This window comes from Festucalex cinctus, chromosome 5 (genome assembly GCF_051991245.1).
Source record: "Festucalex cinctus isolate MCC-2025b chromosome 5, RoL_Fcin_1.0, whole genome shotgun sequence".
Classification (NCBI taxonomy): domain Eukaryota; kingdom Metazoa; phylum Chordata; class Actinopteri; order Syngnathiformes; family Syngnathidae; genus Festucalex; species Festucalex cinctus.
Window position 1 is genome coordinate 11,008,489 of NC_135415.1, and position 19,034 is coordinate 11,027,522.

At 40.5% G+C, this 19,034-nt stretch overlaps 5 protein-coding genes across 6 annotated transcripts; all 5 read right to left on the minus strand.

Annotated features, from left to right (window-relative positions):
- Positions 1–1,236: 1,236 nt before the first annotated feature.
- Positions 1,237–4,593, minus strand: LOC144018700 (uncharacterized). Its single transcript, XM_077521155.1, has 2 exons — positions 4,306–4,593; positions 1,237–2,723 (listed from the first exon to the last, which is right to left on the minus strand). Exons 1-2 carry the CDS (start codon positions 4,496–4,498, stop codon positions 1,528–1,530), a joined length of 1,389 nt encoding a protein of 462 aa, XP_077377281.1. The 5' UTR covers positions 4,499–4,593; the 3' UTR covers positions 1,237–1,527.
- Positions 4,594–5,102: 509 nt separating this feature from the next.
- LOC144018709 (uncharacterized) lies at positions 5,103–8,140 on the minus strand. Its single transcript, XM_077521167.1, has 2 exons — positions 7,849–8,140; positions 5,103–6,025 (listed from the first exon to the last, which is right to left on the minus strand). The coding sequence occupies exons 1-2, from the start codon at positions 7,946–7,948 to the stop codon at positions 5,667–5,669; spliced, it is 459 nt and encodes a 152-aa protein (XP_077377293.1). The 5' UTR covers positions 7,949–8,140; the 3' UTR covers positions 5,103–5,666.
- Positions 8,141–8,196: 56 nt separating this feature from the next.
- On the minus strand, positions 8,197–10,651 carry LOC144018706 (uncharacterized). Its single transcript, XM_077521163.1, has 2 exons — positions 10,371–10,651; positions 8,197–9,734 (listed from the first exon to the last, which is right to left on the minus strand). The coding sequence occupies exons 1-2, from the start codon at positions 10,468–10,470 to the stop codon at positions 8,701–8,703; spliced, it is 1,134 nt and encodes a 377-aa protein (XP_077377289.1). The 5' UTR covers positions 10,471–10,651; the 3' UTR covers positions 8,197–8,700.
- Positions 10,652–11,121: 470 nt separating this feature from the next.
- LOC144018708 (uncharacterized) lies at positions 11,122–15,006 on the minus strand. The gene is made up of 2 exons (XM_077521166.1): positions 14,745–15,006; positions 11,122–12,528 (listed from the first exon to the last, which is right to left on the minus strand). Exons 1-2 carry the CDS (start codon positions 14,920–14,922, stop codon positions 11,831–11,833), a joined length of 876 nt encoding a protein of 291 aa, XP_077377292.1. The 5' UTR covers positions 14,923–15,006; the 3' UTR covers positions 11,122–11,830.
- A 346-nt stretch (positions 15,007–15,352) lies between these two features.
- LOC144018703 (uncharacterized) lies at positions 15,353–18,921 on the minus strand. Of its 2 annotated transcripts, none has more exons than XM_077521158.1 (2): positions 18,670–18,921; positions 15,353–16,928 (listed from the first exon to the last, which is right to left on the minus strand). In XM_077521158.1, the coding sequence occupies exons 1-2, from the start codon at positions 18,755–18,757 to the stop codon at positions 15,712–15,714; spliced, it is 1,305 nt and encodes a 434-aa protein (XP_077377284.1). In that variant the 5' UTR covers positions 18,758–18,921; the 3' UTR covers positions 15,353–15,711. The 2 variants fall into 2 exon arrangements, with proteins under 2 accessions (XP_077377284.1, XP_077377286.1); XM_077521160.1 differs by lacking the exon at positions 18,670–18,921 and adding an exon at positions 18,463–18,659.
- Between the last annotated feature and the right edge of the window lie 113 nt (positions 18,922–19,034).

A 19,034-nucleotide genomic window follows, 5' to 3' on the forward strand; every position in this document is an offset into this window, starting at 1 on the left:
AAAAAAATACACACATTACCTTAGAATTGTAGTTTTTTTTTTTTTTAGTAATTAGTATTACGTATTTGGTATATAGTTATGTTTTATATATATATATATATATATATGTATATATATATATATATATATATATATATGTATATATATATATATATATATATATATATATATATATATATATATATATATATATATATATATATATATATATATATATATATATATATATATATTAGGGGTGCTAAAAAAAATCGATTCGGCGATATATCGCGATACTACATCGCGCGATTCTCGAATCGATTCAATAAAAAAAAATCGATTTTTTTTTTTAGCTCAGAATTGTTCATTCGGTAGTCTTACCGATTCAATGTCTTATCATCATTGCCTTTTTTTTGTGTGTGTGTGTGTGTGTGAATCGATTTTTAAACTTCCATTTTTAATGGAAAAATATTCAACAAAACGTCTGACTTCGGGTTAGGATTCGCACCTTGAGCATGGAAGAATGTTATATGAACGGAACATTAAGCCTTAATATTTTATTTTAATGCTGTTCAAACATGAAACAGATTACAACCTCTATAAGACTGAAATTTCAGATAAATAAATAATACATTTTCATATAAATCTTACACTCTACAAGCTTACTGATTAGTATTTTCTAAATTTGAATGAAAAAAAATCGCAACAATCGACTTATAAATTCGTATCGGGATTAATCGGCATCGAATCGAATCGTGACCTGTGAATCGTGATACGAATCGAATCGTCAGGTACTAGGCAATTCTATATATATATATATATATATAAAGACTATTTCGAAGAACATTTCAAAGTTCAAACTCTTTCCCACCATTAATTGTGATCTTTTACCTGGACAATTCATTTGAAAAATACATTGTTTTGGAGGCTTTTACACTTTTGCAATCACATTATCTCAGCTGGTATTTCTTTCAATGGATTTGTATAGGGTGTAATGTAGGTCATAATAGTGTGAAGTTTTGAAATAATTGATCTCTGCTCTATTTTTTAATAACAAAAACTGACATTTGGACAGGGAAGTGTAGATTGTTACATTCAGATTGTTCGTAGGAAACAGAAATAAAAATAAATTGTTTTGGGGAATATTTGTCAGTGCAACGCCTAACATAAGCTTTCGGCGTGGTGTCAGTTCAGGTCAACATTTTTCTTCACAAAAACAATAAAAAGATCGTTTGGAGACTAAAGAAGAGTTGCAAAAACTTTTGTCAGAATCTGAACAGACTCTGCTTTATTGCAAAGATTGCAACCAAGACAAACAAAACATTTGAGAAAAGACAATTCATGAAATAAAATGCAGCAACAACTAAAATATACCAATGATAATGTAAAATATTTTAACCAATTATTTCAAACAAATACTTAACTACTGATCAGACTAATGTTGCCCTGAGTGGTTCACTCCATTTACAATTGATAAATTCTCAATGATTGATTTAAACAATTCTTATGTCCATCCGATATTTGACCGCAGATGTGGTTGACAAGCATTTATTCTCCATTATGCGTCCGCATGTGCGCCGTCAAACTAGACTTCTTCAAAAAGCTTTCATCGCAAAGTGAGCACGTTAAAGGTTTTTCATCCGCATGAGCCCTCTGGTGTCGACTCATCGCTGACTTGTGAGAAAAGTTTTTCCCGCAAACGGAACACCTAAACGGTTTCTCTCCCGTGTGTCTCCTCGTGTGCGCGACCAGATTTTCTTTGCGCGCGAAGCTTTCGCCGCAAACGGAGCAAGTGAAAGGTTTCTCTCCCGAGTGCGTCCGCATGTGCGCATTCAAACTGTGCCGATATGAGAGACTTTCGCCGCAAATGGAGCAGGTGAAAGGTTTTTCTCCCGTATGCGTCGCTGTGTGCGCAATTAAGGAGACCTTGCGAGCAAATTTCTCGCCGCAAACCGAGCAACTGAAGGGTTTTTCTCCTGTGTGCGTTCTCATGTGTTTAGTCAAGTCGGACTTATAAGAAAAGTTTTTTTCGCACACAGAACATTTGAAAGGTTTTTCTCCCGTGTGCGTCGCTGTGTGTGCTATCAAAGTGGCCTTGTGGGCAAATTTTTCCCCACACACTGAGCAACTGTAAGGTTTCTCTCCCATGTGCATTTTCATGTGTTTGTTCAAATAGTCTTTAATCAAATAGACTTTGCCGCAAATGGAGCAAGTGAAAGGATTTTCCGCCGTGTGCGTTACTTTGTGTACAATCAAAGCAACCTTTTCTGGAAACGTTTCGCCGCAAACGGAACAGATGAATGCTTTTTCTCTGGCGTGCGTCTTCACGTGGCGAATCCTGTCCGCCTCGGTAAAGCTTTCGCCACAAACCGAGCAGATGAAATGTCCCCCGTCAGTTGCGTCCTTTTCGGGGCGTTTTTCATCGCCGCCGTCGCCGCGCAAAGGTTCTTCTGCGTCTTCGCCGTCGAGCTTGCCCGCTGGTGGGCCTCCGCGGCGCTCTCCACTCGGGCTCTGATGATGAAGCCGGCGGGACCAGTCGGATGCGTCGTCCCGCTCGTCGTCTTCGCTCTTCACGACGACGACGTTCAGCGGCAGCTGGCTGACGTCGAGCTCCTCCTCTTCCTCTTTAACGCGGAGCAGCTCCGGATCGTCCGCTTCCGCGTCGACGTCGGGGCGCTGCGGACGCTCCCGCTCGAAACCGGAGCTCCTCACCTGTGGCTGAGGCGGAAGTTCCTCTTGGTGATCTGCCCCGCACAAATGACACAAATCAATGAACGAATATTTATTTGAACAAGAAAAAAAAACATAACAAAATCTACACAAATTAGTGTTCAAAAAGGAGGAAGCTTATGAAGAAATACAGTTGAGACCATTTTGAAAATTGCTCATAACAGCGCATGGGCAGTCTGGCGAGTGACTTGACTCGACTTCCCAAATGGAACTTTAAATTGTCATCACAAACTGTTGCCACTGACATCAACACATCATAATAAAATCATGTCCAAAAGCTAATTGAGGACGCTGTTCATTAATTATGGAGACATTGTCGAATGCGGCAACCGTTGCCGTTGTTAGTATTTTAGTAGCTAACCGCTAAGCAAGTGCCAGATATAGGCTGGTAAGAGCCGTCAGATTCTTTTTAAAGGCAGTCCAACTGGTGAAAACGACGTTCCTACTGATCACTTTTTAACAACGCAGGCTTACTCGAAATGTGCTGTTTTAGCTGGCAAAATTGCTACTGTGGTTCCGACGTCATGTCATATCATCGAACAAAATCTCACAAACGTTTCAAGAGGAAAAATAGTTTGCTGCTATGCACAGTTTAAATTTAGTGGGAAATTTTTTGATAATCTAAAAATGGAAACCAATTAGTAGTTTATTAAGTGAAAATTTAATTCCTCTTTCTGTATTCATAATTGTTCTTTAACCAAGTAAAAATATTGTACATATATTTCTTTTATTGATTTAATTTCCAGTGGGATATCTAAATATCAAAATATTCGATCGAATATTTTTTGGGGTGTTGGTCAGTTACTAAATTTAACTGTGTAAATCCTAGCAGCACAAATGAACAAAACTGATTATTTCATTTATTTTGTGTGTGGTACCAGTTAGCATCTGCTGATTTAGTGATGTACAAAGTGCAACATTGGCTACGCATTGATTCCTCTTTTGGTAGCCTGGAGTACTATGCTCAATACTTTTTTTCTTTCATTTTTTTTTTTGCCTCTTCTGGTTGTGGCAGGAGGTCCACAACAGCTGTCAATCATTGTTCAAGTGTACTTGCCGTTTACTCAAAGTGGCAGACGTGCTCTCTGTTCTGCCAAAATGGTTGCGCTAGCGGCCATTTTGGGACTCGTGACGTCAACGTCCGGATCTCTATTTGATGTTATTCAAGGTCTCAGGTTAAGGTTCATCAGAATAGTTGTTGTCATTAAATGAATAAGCATCTTTTGTTCAGAGTTCACCATTTTTTATTTTTTTTGTTAATGGCAGCAATATCAAATGCAACACACTAGGTAAAATCTTTAACTAGCTTCATATATGCCATTTTATCCTCACTTGAGTGATTTGAGTCTGCATGTTTTGTTTAGTTCTGTTCTGTATTTTTCTTCCGGGGCAGGATCGAAATGGTTCTTGCGGGTGTCCGGTGGCACAATGCTGCCTGTTACAGGTCAAATCGGGTACTACGCCAGACTACTAGTTTGAACCACGACTGATAATTTTCGAAGAGATCCTTGAATGTATGACGATGAGCATTTTTGTGGCGTGGAAGTAACAGTACAGTGGCGCATCTGATCACATAGCGTGTGTCTGGACACTGACCTTGGTTGTTGTAGCACACGACCGGAGGCGAGGAAATGTCGTCTTGCTGCAGCTCGCTCTCCTCTTTCGCTCGACAAAGTCGCTCCGCGTAAGACGCCATCGTTCTTTGTAAAAACGGTCGAATGTCTAAAATCAACTTCGATGCTTTCTTCTTCACAAGTATCACGACGTTCTTTGCTTCTCGTCGAACCATTCACCGACTTCCGCCTTTCTACCACCGCTTCTTCTCTTCTTCTTCTTTGCAGCCATTTTCTTCTTCTGTTGAGCTTTGACGGCCAACTCGCCACACGACGGCCATCTTGCGGCGATAAGAGAATTTTGCAAACTAGGCTTGTTTTATCAAAATACTGTACTTAAATCACAATACCATATTAGAGATGTCATAGAATAAATACAGCGAGCAATGAGAAAACAGGATACAGGTGCAATAATAAAGCCACACTAAAAACTAAGACAGGAATTAGTGCGCCCTAAGGACAGTATACAGCCAGACAATAAATACAATGTAATATATGCAATACTACGGCGCCCCTACAGAAACCATATTAAAAAAATATATATACATTTCTCTTCCCCAACTTTTTCCATTTTCAAACATTTTGAAAAATCTCCAGGGAGCCACTAGGGCGGCGCTAAAGAGCCACATGCGGCTCTAGAGCCGCGGGTTGCCGACCCCTGGCCCAAACCCTTAAAAAAATTACGAAAATTATCTGTGTTGCTCGTTGCATTTAGTGGGCGGGGAGGGGCGTGCCACGGTATGGTCAATTAAAGACAAGAAAACTTGACATAAGTTGATTTAACATATTTTATTGAAATTACAAAACATATAATGTTGACCAGATGTGTATGTAGCAGCCATATTTTTCTTCATAAAATGTATAAATTAATATGAGGAATTTGTCACTCATATTAATTGTGACTGAGGGGAAAGTCACAAGTCATTTCTAAAAGCCAATAAAACATCACACAAATTATTATTAAAAGCCCAAACAAAAATTGAATCCACCTTCATATTTTTCGTTTGTTCATTCTATTTTTTTAATCCGTCTCATAAAGTCCTCTGGGGAATGTTTATTCTCCTTTCTGCATGTGCGTGGCCGTGTGCAAAACCAACGTGATCTTGTGAGCAAACTTGTCACCGCAAACTGAGCAACCGAAAGGTTTCTCCTTTGCATGCGTCGCCATGTGCCTCGTCATGTTGTACTTGTGGGAAAAGCGCTCGTTGCAAACGGAGCAAGCAAACGGTTTTTCTCCAGTGTGCGTTCTCATATGCGGCGCCAAATTGTGCTTGTGCCTGAAGCCTTCGCCGCAAAGCGAGCAACTGAAGCGTTTCTCCTCGCGGTGTGTCCACACATGTTGTTTCAAATGGTGCTGGCGGGAAAAGCTTTTGGCGCACACTGAGCACGTGAAAGGTTTTCCTCACGATTGTGGGACAGTGGAGCCCAGAGATCGTCCGGCGGCGCTCCTCTGCTTGGGCTGCGACGATGAAGCTGTGACCACTCGGGCGGTTCGTCTTCATCATCTTCACCCTTCACGAGGACCACCTTCAGCGGCAACTGGCTGACGTCAAACTCCTCCTCTTCCTCTTTGACGTGATGCCGCGGTGGATCGTCCTCCTCTTCGTTAACTTGGGGGTGTAGTGTGTCCTCCGCTTCCTCTTTGGGTTGGGGGTGCTGTGGAAGCGCCGAACTGGAGCTCCGGGTCAGCAACTGCTGGACGTCTACAAGCAACACAAACACACTTGAACTCACAAAAAAACTTTGACTACATTATGTCATGCTATTGGTGTCTCATTTGTTTCTTATTTTGTTTAGTTGTCTGTTTATGGTTATTATAACGTTACTGCACTTTAGCAGCTGTTGATGGAAAGTGATTGCTGCCTTGTTTGTGTTCTAAATAAACTAAGTACGTTTTAAACACACACAAAAACGGCCCATCGGGGCTCCAGGTGGAGGAATGGAACCGTCACTTGCCTTCGATGCCGGTTGGCGTGTGTTCACTTCTCCGCCTGGGAGACCATCTGTGGCTTACATGATGTAAGCTTGTGTGTGAGAGAGTGATGTATTTAAAAAAAAACAACAACAAAAACCGGCCCGTCAAACGCATAGTTGTCACTTCCTTATCCATGCAAAGTTGTTCTACAGCGGATGAAGAAAAATATTAACACTGACTGCTCTTTTTGTGAAAATTCTCCTGAGGATATATTTCATTTGTTTTGGGATTGCCCGTTTTCCAAAACATTTTGGAAAGATATTTATAATTCTGTTTTCATTATTGTAGAACCACAACTTTCTCTTTGTTTTGAAAATATACTGTTTGGCTTCAATAGTTATCCGTCTAGATGTCAAAACGCTTTTCATATAATTAATTTTGTTCTCATATTGGCAAAATGGCACATACACAAATGTCGATACATTAAGCAGAGACCTAGTTTTTTCATGTTCGAAAATGAAGTCAAACAATATATTAAGTCTATTGGTCATTCCACAAATAAGAAAGCAAGCAAAACCTTATATTTATGTGAACTAGGGGTGTTAAAAATAATCGATTCGGCGATATATCGCGATACTACATCGCGCGATTCTCGAATCGATTCAATAATCGTCAGAATCGATTTTTTTTTTTTTTTTTTTTTTTTTTTTTTTTTTTTTTTTTTTTTTTTTTTTAGGATTCACACCTTGAGCATGGAAGAATGTTATATGAACGGCACATTAAGCCTTAATATTTTTATTTTAATGCTGTTCAAATGTGAAACAGATTGCAAACTGTTTGTGTACAGTGGCTCACGGTTATAAGCCTCAAGTTTTAGATAAATATATTCATACAAATCTTACAGTGTACATGTACAAATTTACTGATAGTATTTTCTAAATTTGAATGGAAAAAAATCGCAACAATCGACTTATAAATTCGTATCGGGATTAATCGGTATCGAATCGTGACCATTCGTATCGGGATTAATCGGTATCGAATCGAATCGTGACCTGTGAATCGTGATACGAATCGAATCGTCAGGTACTAGGCAATTCACACCCCTAATGTGAACTGTACAATTTATTTTTGCAGAAGTTTATTTTCATATGTATTTGTCTCCCCCTGGCTGTTGTGTTTTATATTACTGTTCTTTCAATAAATAATAATAATAATAATAATAATAATAATAAAAAAGTTGTCACTTCCTGGTTCTCCACCAACCAGCCGCCACTTTACGATACATTAAAGGGACGTCTGGAATTAAAATAACGCATCGAACCATCAATAAGCTATAACCAAAAGTGCACACGGTACGTTAAAACAGTATAGTGATGAGTGTGCGCATGCGTATGTGTTTACTATTAATATAAAACGGGATATCCGTCCGCGATCTGATGTTATTTTGTTTCCCCCGCGCCTGCAATGTAAAACAGCCACCCTGAGCTGTGTTTGTCTGCGAATCGTGCTCACCAAATTTAATAAATGTATTCAAACCTGCCCGATAAGTTAATTATTATTATTTTATTTTTTTGTAAACACGCATTCAAAGTGGATAACTTGTGAACAGACCTCGAACGTGCAACACAAGCGCAGTAGGGAAATTGGCGTCCTGATGTCGCTCGTTTCCTTCGCTTGCTCGACACATTTGCTCCTCGCACGACGCCATCATTGTTTCTTACAGTGCAACTGTGATTTACAATTAGTCGATCCCTCATAAACTCTTCCAATAGTTTGCTATTTCAGACCCTAAGTACACATCTCTCCCAGTCCCAGCACGCCTCGCGTCAGCCGAAGCCTCGCGACCTTCCGCCTGTTCTTCTTCGAAGGCGGCAGCCATGTTGCAGCGGTGTAGAGAAGGTGCATCGCCCCCATCTTGCGTCGGTATAAAAGACTGCTCAAAAAAGTGCCACAAAGGAGACACGAATAAAATCTTTATTGCAAGAATACGAGTAGACAAAATGATCTTTTAAGATGGCTACATGGCCACTTGTGCAACTCACAATAAATACATAAATAAACAAAAAAATAGAACCTCACAGGAAGTGTTATAAAAAATAAAAAAAAACATTTAACCCACAAATGACAATTGGGTGTCCCTTGAGTCAGACACAAAATAAATATCACTATATCTTTTGACAAAAAATCTAATATGTAAATACAGTATTACATATTTGTTGTCATGTGGAGTCATCTCCTCGTTCACCAGAATTAAGACACCTTTAATACTATACTGCAAATGAAATGTTTTGAAAATATTGAATGAAAACTTGCGACTTTATGTACACCCTGTGCACAGACTGCATTTACGTTTTCAGTCATTGCATCTTATATGTGTATATTTCATAAATACCTGGCATGACAGAAATGGCCCCAAAAGGTAAACAGGGAGATAGACGCTTTGGGTTTTTTTTCCACACACATTTATTTTCCATTGTGTGTCCGCACGTGCGCATTCAAATTCTGCTTGTAGGAAAAGTTTTTACCACAAGCTGAGCATGCGTAAGGTTTCTCCCCCGTGTGCGTTGCTGTGTGTGCAGTCAAGGAGGCCTTGTGAGCAAATTTCTGGCCGCAAAATGAGCAGCCATAAGGTTTTTCTCCCGTGTGCGTTCTCATGTGTCTGCTCATGTTGTCTTTGACGGCAAATCTTTTCCCGCAAACCGAGCACGTGAACGGATTTTCCAAGTGTGTTGTGCCGTGCGCGATCAAGCCGGCCTTTTGCGCGAAGCTTTCGCCGCAGACGGAGCAACTGAAGCGTTTTTCTCTCGCGTGTGTCCTCTCGTGTCTCGTCAAGTCATACTTGTGTGAAAATCTTTCGTTGCATACTGAGCAGCGGAAAGGTTTTTCTCCCGTGTGAATCCGCATGTGTGCTTTCCAACGGTGTTTATAAGAAAAGTTTTTATTACAAAACGGGCAAGTGAAAAGTTTTTCTCCGGTGTGCGTTGCTGTGTGCGCAACCAAAGAGACCTTGTGACGGAATTTATCGCCACAAACGGAACAACTCAAGTTTTTTTCACCCGTGTGAGTCCTCATGTGTATGCCCATGTCAGACTTTTTCATGAGTCTTCGGCCACAAACTGAGCAGGTGAAAGGTTGTTTGGGTGCGTGAGCGCTTGTGCGCGCTGGACGTGTTTTCTTGTGAAGCTTCGCCTCCTGTTTTGAGTGTTTCTCGTCACTTTTGGAGTCCGCGTCGCGCTTCAAGGGTCCATCTGTCTTGTGGCTGTGTGACAATAGAGTTAAAAGCGTGTCTGCTGGCGCTGCTCCGTGGCCGTCTCCACTCGGACCGGGCCGGTGAAGCCGTGACCGCTCGGGTGCTTCGTCTTCGCTCTTCACGACGACGACAGTCAGCGGCAAATGGCTGACGTCCGCCTCCTCCTCTTCCTCTTTAATATGGGAGGGCAGCGGATGCTCCTGCGGCTGATGAAGAATCTCTTGGCGACCAATCAGTTGATAGATACCTGCAGGAGTGGGGGGGAAGAGAGAAAAAGTAGAGGTTAGCTCACGCAAACTTCACCCACACATTCCATCTGACCCCATCCTCTAAATTGCCTCGACAGTAGAATCTCACTTTTCCATCTTTTTTTTGCCCACATAAATTTTCTCTCATTTGTCGAAAATGCTTTTAATTTCTTGATATCCATTAGGGACGTAACAATATCCAAACATCACGATACGATATTATCACGATATGAAGGTCACCATATGATAATTATCACGATATTGTGGGGGGGTTGGCGATAGTTAAAAAAAAGATCACAATATTGTAAAAAAAAAAAAAAAAAGCACATACTAAAAAAAAAGCCCAATATTGTGCTTTTGTACATAACAGAAATGCAAATAAACCACCTACAATCTCTAATAACAATATTGAGGCACTTACTTGCTAATGCAAGCACACATTGATCGCTTCACAAGCAAATTAGGTTCCCCTTCATCTGACAATTAGCATAGATTTAAACATCGTATTATAAGTTCTATTATTTACATTAACTGTATCCACCAAATTCCTAAACACCCTCGCATTGAACCAGTGAGAGTACGTTTTACTTTCTTCCCTCATGAAAAATGTGTAGGCACCCGAGACATGAACAGACCTTGCATGTGCAACACGATCGGAGCCAAGAAAATGTCGTCGTGCCGCCGCCGCTCGTTTTGGTCACTCGCTTGACAAACTTGCTCCTCGAACGACGCCATCGTTTCTTCAAGAGATTTATCGAAGCTTTCAAATAATGTGCTGAATTCTTTTTAGCGACCACGCGTACACAAACTTGCACTTTTGTCCAAATGTCTCTCGTCGGCCATCCATACGATTACAAACTTCCGCTATTTTCTTCTTCGATGGTGGTTTTACGGCAGTTAACCATGCCGTCACCCGGCAGCCATCTTGCAACGGTATTTTTTCCTCCTGCTGGTCAAACTGTCTTTTACTTTTTGCACCACGAACATAGAGACAGATGAACGTTTGTTTTTCACTTGTATCTTTATAAAACTTTTTTTTTGAGACAGCTTCGGTGTATGGGCTGTTGAAAAAAAAAATATTTTTTTACTTTGAATAAATTGATTATTATGGCAACATTTTTCATTCATGAATGCAAATTTGGGAATACTTTGCCAATCTTTATTGTTTTTCTGAAGGAACTTTTTTCTTTTAAGGATTCATTACGATGCTGTAAATCTAAAAAGGCTGTATGGCTTTATAATGACATGATGATCTCCTTTATAGTACTTGTGTATTAAAAATAAAGATTCAAGACGGCACTAATAAAAAAACAAAAAAACAATATCTTATATCTTTATTGTATAATTTTAAACAAGTTATACAAGGAACTTAAAGACACTTCACAAACACGTTATTAATACACACAAAAGAACAAAACAATTAAGCCAGGGGGATACTTCAATAAAAACATTTTTTTTAAAAAGAGCCACAGTTCTTATTGCTTTCTTGTTTGTAGATTTCAATATTGTATAAATGTTTGGTTTCCAATTCACAAACTAAAAACAAAGGTCTTGAATGACTAACTTTGGATTTGTGTATATGAAATTTTGCCAAAATAATTGTCAAATTAATCAGAAAAATTTTTTTGTTTCGTTCACTATCATCCTTACAGAAACCAAACAGTACATTTTTTTCCAGAAAAGACAGAAATTAGAGTCAATATGATATCTTGCAACTGCATTGAACGGAGGACACACAAGGCCATATTCTGTACGTGAGTTTTATTAAATAGAGATAAATAAAAAATAACAATTGACTTCTAGCTAAAGTTACTCTCTGACGCATGTACATTCACACACTCTCAAAGCATAAAAAAAACATCTAGGCAATTTATTTAGGTGTAATGTAAGATGAGTTAAAGTTGTCTTGGCATCAAAGTTTGTGGTGTATTTACAGTTGAAACCATGAATATAGGCCATTATGATCATTTTCAGGTATGTGTCACTTATTTGCCGTGATTAGTAGGGAATTCCCCTTGTTGGTTTTGAAGACACTCGGTTGCTCCCATATTTTTTATTTTTTTTTGTTGGAATGGTAATTAGTTCTTTTTCAAAATCAAAGCTTTTGTCCCACGTGCGTCTCACTCCGCATGTGCGCTTTCAAACAGTGCTTATAAGAAAAGCTTTTCGCACAAAGTGAGCATGTGAAAGGTTTTTCTCCCGTGTGTATCCTCATGTGTCTACTCATGTTTTCGTTCCGGGAAAAACTTTTAGCACAAAATGAGCAGCTGAAGGGTTTCTCTCCCGTGTGGGTCCTTGCATGCGTTATCATGTGCGCCTTTTGAGAGAATCTGCGAGCGCAAAACGGGCAACTGACGCGTTTCTCACTGGTTTTCATCTGCAGGTTCGGATTGTGATCGGAGCAATTTTTTTGGGCACAAACGGGGCAGCTTAGATTTTTTTGGCGTATGCGCCGCCGCTCGCGAGTTGGGGACCTTTCCTCGGCGGCCATTTGAGTGCTTTTCGACTCCTCCGCGTCACCGGCGCAATCCGCGTCGCTACTCAAATGTTCGTCGGTGTCGTCGCTGTGTGACAGCGGAGCGAAGAGGTCGTCGGGCGGCGATTCCGTACGGCTATCTCCGTTCGGACCGCGATGCGACGGCTCGGCCGCTGTATCGCCATCGTCGTCGCAGTTGGCTGCGGAGACAGAAGAAGTCAGCGGCACGTTGATGTCGTCCTCTTCCTCCTTAACATTCAGGGCCCGGGGATGCTCTTGCGCCAAAATGGAGCGACTCCCAATCGGCTGACGGACGTCTGCAAAGCACCAGCAATAGCCACACACATTACTCCAAAAGTCAAATTCAGTTTGAAAGCCTCAAAACAACTCAAAATTAGAATTACAGTTTGTTTGTTTTTTACAATTATGCTGATTTTGTAATTGTGGAGTGTAAGAATCAAAATTGTAATTGAATTTTGATTAATTGCACATCCCTCTATGATATTATCCCGATATGAACCTCAGATACGGTAATTATCACAATATTGTGGGGATGTTGATGATAATTAACTAATTTGCTCCCAATAACGTCTAAATAGTGTTTTTTTTAATGTTTTAAGTGTCCCAAAGACGTATTTATACGTTTTTTTTTGTTTTTTTTTATGTTAGAGCATACAGAAGGCTTTGATGCATCCTCTCAACTGCAAAGAACGGTTGCAGAAATGGTAGTTATTACACGAACAGCCAGCAGGTGCCAGCAGAGCAATGGAGATCAACCAGGGCCATGTTGAAAAAAAAAAAGCTCAATTACTCACAATTCTAAATGCACTTGTGAAAACTGATTAAACTTACCTCTCTTCTAATGCAAATGCTGCGAAACGGAAACAGTTAGAAATATCTTCTTTTTTTTTCCCTGATGAAAGCAGAGACTGTAATCTTTCTTTTGACAGGTTCCATGTTTTATAGCAATAGAACATAATATTCCGTGGGCCTTGCAAAATCAGTCCAAATCCAGTAAAACAGCCAGGAGCGAACGGGATTGCTTCTGTAAAAATGTCTGGGAGTGAATGAGTTAAAAGCTCACAATAACATCTATCTCAACCTCAATTCATTCCATAAAGTAGGTTGGCCGCTCTTGGCCATCTAGAATGACTCTGTAAACAGTATCAATGTAACGATATCCAAACATCAGGATACGATATTATCATGATATTGTGGGGAGGTTGGTGCTACAAAAAAACAGGTCACAATATTGTAAAAAAAATTAGCTCATACTAAAGAAACACACACACACAATATTGTGCTTTTGTAAAATACAGCAATGAAAAATATAAGTATTATATATCAAAAATCTATAAATATATATATTGAGGCACTTGCTTGCTATTGCAAGCACAAATTGAGTTCCTACACATGACTCAGTTCACAAGCAAATTGTTCCCCTTCATCTGACCATTAGCGTGGTGGTGTTACTGAAAGCCCTAACAGTGCATTTTCAAACATAAGGGCCAAAACATGCCTTGTGAAAATTAAATTGCACTAAAAAACTAGCCATCAGAGGGTGCTAGAACTGCACAAATGGAAATCAACCTGATGTGCTACTTTTAATATTGCGACATGACGACGATGATATATTGTGGGAATTCTAATATTGCGATATCACGATATTCCAGTTATCGTTACATCCCTAGTAAACAGTGCGCAGGGTCACAAATTATCATTAGTCTATGTAATTCATAATGCTTTTTTGCTAAAAAATAATGTTTGTTTTTTGGACGGAGATGTGCTGCTTTAAGATCGTAACATGACAATGACAATATCATGTTAATTTTAATACCACCATTGTTGTGACCTCCATATTGGCTGTCATCTGTAATGAGCATCTCTTTTTTTAATGGGATGTCGATTCAGGGCCCAATATGATTGGCTGCCTACAGAGTTGAGAATGAGCACTTCTTATAAGGTAATTGACCCCAATTAACTTTTTGGAGAGCTGAGCAGTTATGGATGGAGAGAGGGAACAAGAAAAAAAAAGAAAAGAAAAAAAAGAAAAGAAAAAAAAAAGACACTTCAAAACACTGATGCATGTTTCTCTGATTAGTGTGCATTGTCGTACAAATAAAAAATAAAAATGGTGCCAGCGGGTACTAGTTAGCTCAAGGACAACATTGCAACAAATAACTCATTCTAAGAATGGGACACTTCAGGGTCTCAACAGTAGGTTACATATTTTAAAGCATGTTAAATAAATTATTCCAAAATCTCGTCCATGTGCTTTAGTGAGCTGCGTTTTATTTAACTTTATTTATAATTTCATTTGTAAATGTTTTTACATGGTGTACTTTTTTTGTACTTTAGTAGAAGTAGATTTGAGTTACTTTGTCCACGACATGCACTAGATAAATAAAGCTAATACATTTTGCATGCCTTGCGTCTACGTTTGTGGTTTAAGGGTTTTCATGAGGGTTGAAAACAAGTTTGCCAGCCCCGTATTAAGCCGTTCAATAGAAATAATTTCGCGAGGACAGCATACCTTCGGTGCGTGGCAAAATGTGACTTTTGTAAACAGCTTCCAGTTGTCGTCGTTGTTCTTCGTTTTCCTCTCTGGCGCGACAAAGTTGCTCCTCGTACGCCGCAATGGTTCTTTCAAACAGGCCGAAGATTTCGTCAGCGGCCGCCATGAGGCGTTCCCTCACAAAGTCCTTCAACATGATGAAAATGTTTGTTTGTTTTTCTTTCAGTTTCTACACACGAGCTCGCAGCCCACACCTTACGTCTAGTCACCCCAGCTATCGTTTTCGACCGACTTCCGGTGTATTCTTCTTCGGTGGTGCTTTTATTGGAGCGGCAGCATCCGTGACATCGCACGACTGCCATCTCGTGGCCGTAAAGAAAACGGCTCAACGCAAGCGCCAGGAAGACAGAAAAGTCGCAAAGTTGCTACGCTTCATTGTGTGTAAATACAAATTTGTCCTTTTCTGTTGTGTTCATGTATTGTTTCATCTATTCCTCCGTACTTATAAGAATCCCCTTTTCATTTTTATTTAATGGCATTTCAGTTTGCATTCTGTAACAGTATTCATATTATCCCACTTGTTTTTTTTTCAGAATTAAATAAAAAAAAATTTTTTAAAACAAGCAAAGAGGGAATCCAAATCGTTTAATTGCGAAGAATAAACAACAAATCCAGAACATTTTCACTTTGACAATTTATACCACCAACCGAACCAAGAGTGCATTTGAATCCTAGGACGTAACTACAAAAATGTCAGCAAAAGCCTCCTAGAACAGCTGAAACCAGCCCTAGCTTTAATATTTGCACAGCCATCATCATGAACGAAGTTTATTGGTAGCAATGGATAAAACAAGACCCTGTTGAGTTTTGTATAATTCGTTGAGTTCGGCATCATATCATCGCCGCCACTTGACTCAAAAGACCCCTTATGGTAACCAACCAACCTCCCCGCTAACGATTTCACACATCTCGGTACTTAAATATTTTATTGTCGGTCGTGTGTCAGCATATGTGCAGTCAAACTGTACTTGTAACAAAAGCTTTTACTACAAATGGAACAGGCAAAAGGTTTCTCTCCTGTGTGTGTCCTGGTGTGTCTGTTCAAATCAGACTTATTCGCAAAGCTCTTATCACAATCTGAGCAACTAAAGGGTTTTCCTCCCGTGTGCGTTCTCATGTGTTTGTTCAAGTAGGTCTTGATTGAAAAGCTTTTCTCGCAAACGTCGCAAGTGAAATGTTTTTGTCCCGTGTGTGCTAAGGTGTGGGCGAGCAAAGAGGCTCTGACCGCAAACGTGTCGCCACAAATTGAACAACTGAACGGTTTTACTCCCGCGTGGGATCTCGTGTGTCTGTTCAAATCGGACTTGTTGGTGAAGCTTTTTTCACAAACGGAGCAACGGAAAGGTTTCTCTCCCGTGTGCGTCCTCATGTGTTTGTTCAAGTATGTCTTAATGGAAAAGCTTTTATCGCAAACGGAGCAGGTGAAAGGTTTTTCTCCGGTGTGCGTCCTCAAGTGTTCGACCATATTTACCTGCTGCGTGAACGCTTTAGCGCAAACAGCGCAGCTGAAGGGCTTTTCTCCTCTGTGCGTTGTCCGGACATGTCGATTCATATCTGACTTTTTAATGAACCGTTGGCTGCAAACTGAGCAACCAAAAAGTTTTTCTCCTGTGTGTTTCTGCATGTGTGCATTCAAAACGCTCTCATAGAAAAACATTTTGCCACAAACTGAGCAGGCAAAATCTTTCCGTGCACGACATCGGCTGCGCGTTTGACCGCTTGTGTTGTTCGCGGTGGTCTCCTTTCCAGAGCCGTTCAAGTTTCTGTCGTCCCCTGCGCAGCGTGCGCCCCTATTCAAAAGCTTTTCGGCAGCGTGTGACGGCGGAGCCAAAAACGTGCCAGGTGGCGCTCCTCCACACTGCTCTCCGTTTGGGCCGCGATGATGAAACTGCGAGTCGTCTCTGTCGTCTTCGACCTTCACAACGATGACAGTCAGCGGCAACTCGCTCACGTCAACCTCCTCCTCTTCCTCTTTGATGCGAGGCGGCTGTGGATGCGTCTCTTCTTCTTCTTTCACGTGGGCCGGCGGCGGTTCCTCCTCTTCCTCTTTGATGTGGGGTGACTGCGGATGCTGCAATACGGAGCTCTCCCTTTGTGTTTGTGGTGGAAGTTGTTCATGACGACCCATCAGCTGCTGGACGCCTGTCGGACACAAGCAGCACGGGTGAATGTGAGTATTGACACAAAAAGATCATCTGGATGATTTTGCGTCTAATGCCCCCCTTACAACCAAAGTCCGCCAAGGCCTGAGTGTCTGAAGAAAATAGCTTATAAGCGAGCTGTTGCTTTGGACATTTGTCTCGAAGTAAATAAAGAGCAACACAGATTTCCCCATTCCCCTGCAGTATGAAGGTCAAGTCAATATTCTTCCTAATGTTGTGGTGATGTTAGATAAATGCTGGCAATACACTAAATTATATGCCAAAGTTCCACTCAATCAATAATTTACACATTTTATTTAAAAGCATTCAATGTGCCTCACACAAGCAAAAGCACAACACCTCAAAGCAGTTACAAGCAGGACAAAGAGAACAAAAGTAGCTTTCTAAAAAGAGGGTACACGAACACTATTTAAATGGTACATTTACAAACAAAAGATTAAAAGACATAAAGAGCAAAGTAATAACAAATAGTTTTCTAAAATTATTAAAAGCTCGTATTGTGAAACTGCTTTTAAAAATGGTTAAACGACCTTAACTCATTTGTTCCCAAAAAATGTATAAATACGACCTATTTTAAATATTACCAGTGTCCCAAAAACACATTTTTTTATGCTAGAGCATACAGAGGCTTTGATGCAGCCTCTGAACTGAAGACAACAGTTAAAGCAATGGAAGTTATTACAAGATAGATAGATTACAAGTAAATAGAGAGCTCAACCAGGGCCATGATGCAACAAGCTCTTTTTGTCAATGTTTTCACCAGGAATGTGAATAATGATGAAACTTAGCTATATTCTAATGCTAATTGCTGCAATACGGACACAGAAATAGACTTTTTTTCTGATGAAACAAGAACACTCTCCATGTTCTAATGCAATAGAACACAATATTCTGTGGGCATTGCAAAATCAGTCAAAATCCAGTCAAAAAGCCGTGAGCGACGTGGGTTGCTTCAGTGAAAATGCCTGAGAGTGAATGAGTTAATCACAAGCACGAATATTTAAAAGCATTTAAGTCGGATCTGACTTCACTTCTGTTGACAGCTCGTTCCAATTGTGTGCAGCATGACATTAGCATTTCTTTGACTATTCACTATTCATGATCCAAACCATTCAGTCATTTATCTACCATCCATCCATCCATTTTCTTAACCGCTTGCTCCTCACAAGGGTCGCGCGGGTTGCTGGAGCCTATCCCAGCTGTCATCGGGCAGTAGGCGGGGTACACCCTGAACTGGTTGCCAACCAATCGCAGGGCACCCCCAAGACCCGCCCACGACGACGGGTCTAATTTATCTACCAGTAGAAGAAATCAACTCTACAGCAGACTGGTAGCCAGTTGTAAAGTCTTCAGGACTGCAGTGAAATGTTCTAATCTATTTGTTTGGGTCAGATTAGAATCCGAGGTTAAGCATTCTGAATGAGCTCCAGTTGTTTGATGCCCTATTGAGAGAGTCCAGTCAGTGCGTAACTATGCCACAAACAAATCCCAAAACCGCTGAATGTCATTTGTACCTGACTCCTTCGTAGCACAACTTGAAAAGAGCTGTCCGTCACTTAAATCGTTCCCCGGAACAACCACATCGCCAAAACAAAGAATCCTGGGAACTGTTTTTTCTCCATCTTGTTTGAATATAACAAAGCTAAATAATCCAGTTTCTGGCTCGCAACCCGACGTGTTCACTTAAACAATGAAAAGGTGAACACGAACATCGAACGCACCTTGCATGTGCAACACGATTGGAGCCAAGAAAATGGCCTCCTGCTGTCGCTCGGTCTCGTCCGTCCCTCGACACTCGGACGACGCCATCGTTCTTTCAAACGGCGCTAATATTCTCCTTCAATAGTTTCTATGTTTTTTTTTCCTACACAACTTTACCCTCACACTTTGTTTCTCGTCATCCCGGTCAACGTCCAGGACTTGCCTTGTTATACCACTTCCGCCTTTTTCGACGCCAAAGGAGGTTTTACGGTAGGCCAGGCAGCCAAGCATCCATGACGTTGAGCGGCTGCCATCTTGCGGCGGTAATGAAGAAACAATTCAATGTGTACTATTACTTATCAATACATTTTTGCAAATATTGTCA

Excerpts from the sequence above, each read along its gene's own strand:
- LOC144018706 (XM_077521163.1), bottom strand. The coding sequence starts at position 10,470 with ATGGCGTCGTTCGAGGAGCAAGTTTGTCAAGCGAGTGACCAAAACGAG. Across the intron at positions 9,735-10,370 it reads GATCGTGTTGCACATGCAAG|GTATCTATCAACTGATTGGT; the intron begins GTCTGTTCATGT and ends CCACTCCTGCAG.
- LOC144018708 (XM_077521166.1), bottom strand. The coding sequence starts at position 14,922 with ATGTTGAAGGACTTTGTGAGGGAACGCCTCATGGCGGCCGCTGACGAA. Across the intron at positions 12,529-14,744 it reads CATTTTGCCACGCACCGAAG|ACGTCCGTCAGCCGATTGGG; the intron begins GTATGCTGTCCT and ends GGTGCTTTGCAG.
- LOC144018703 (XM_077521158.1), bottom strand. The coding sequence starts at position 18,757 with ATGGCGTCGTCCGAGTGTCGAGGGACGGACGAGACCGAGCGACAGCAG. Across the intron at positions 16,929-18,669 it reads AATCGTGTTGCACATGCAAG|GCGTCCAGCAGCTGATGGGT; the intron begins GTGCGTTCGATG and ends TGTGTCCGACAG.
- LOC144018700 (XM_077521155.1), bottom strand. The coding sequence starts at position 4,498 with ATGGTTCGACGAGAAGCAAAGAACGTCGTGATACTTGTGAAGAAGAAA. Across the intron at positions 2,724-4,305 it reads CGTGTGCTACAACAACCAAG|ATCACCAAGAGGAACTTCCG; the intron begins GTCAGTGTCCAG and ends TGTGCGGGGCAG.
- LOC144018709 (XM_077521167.1), bottom strand. The coding sequence starts at position 7,948 with ATGATGGCGTCGTGCGAGGAGCAAATGTGTCGAGCAAGCGAAGGAAAC. Across the intron at positions 6,026-7,848 it reads GCTTGTGTTGCACGTTCGAG|ACGTCCAGCAGTTGCTGACC; the intron begins GTCTGTTCACAA and ends TGTTGCTTGTAG.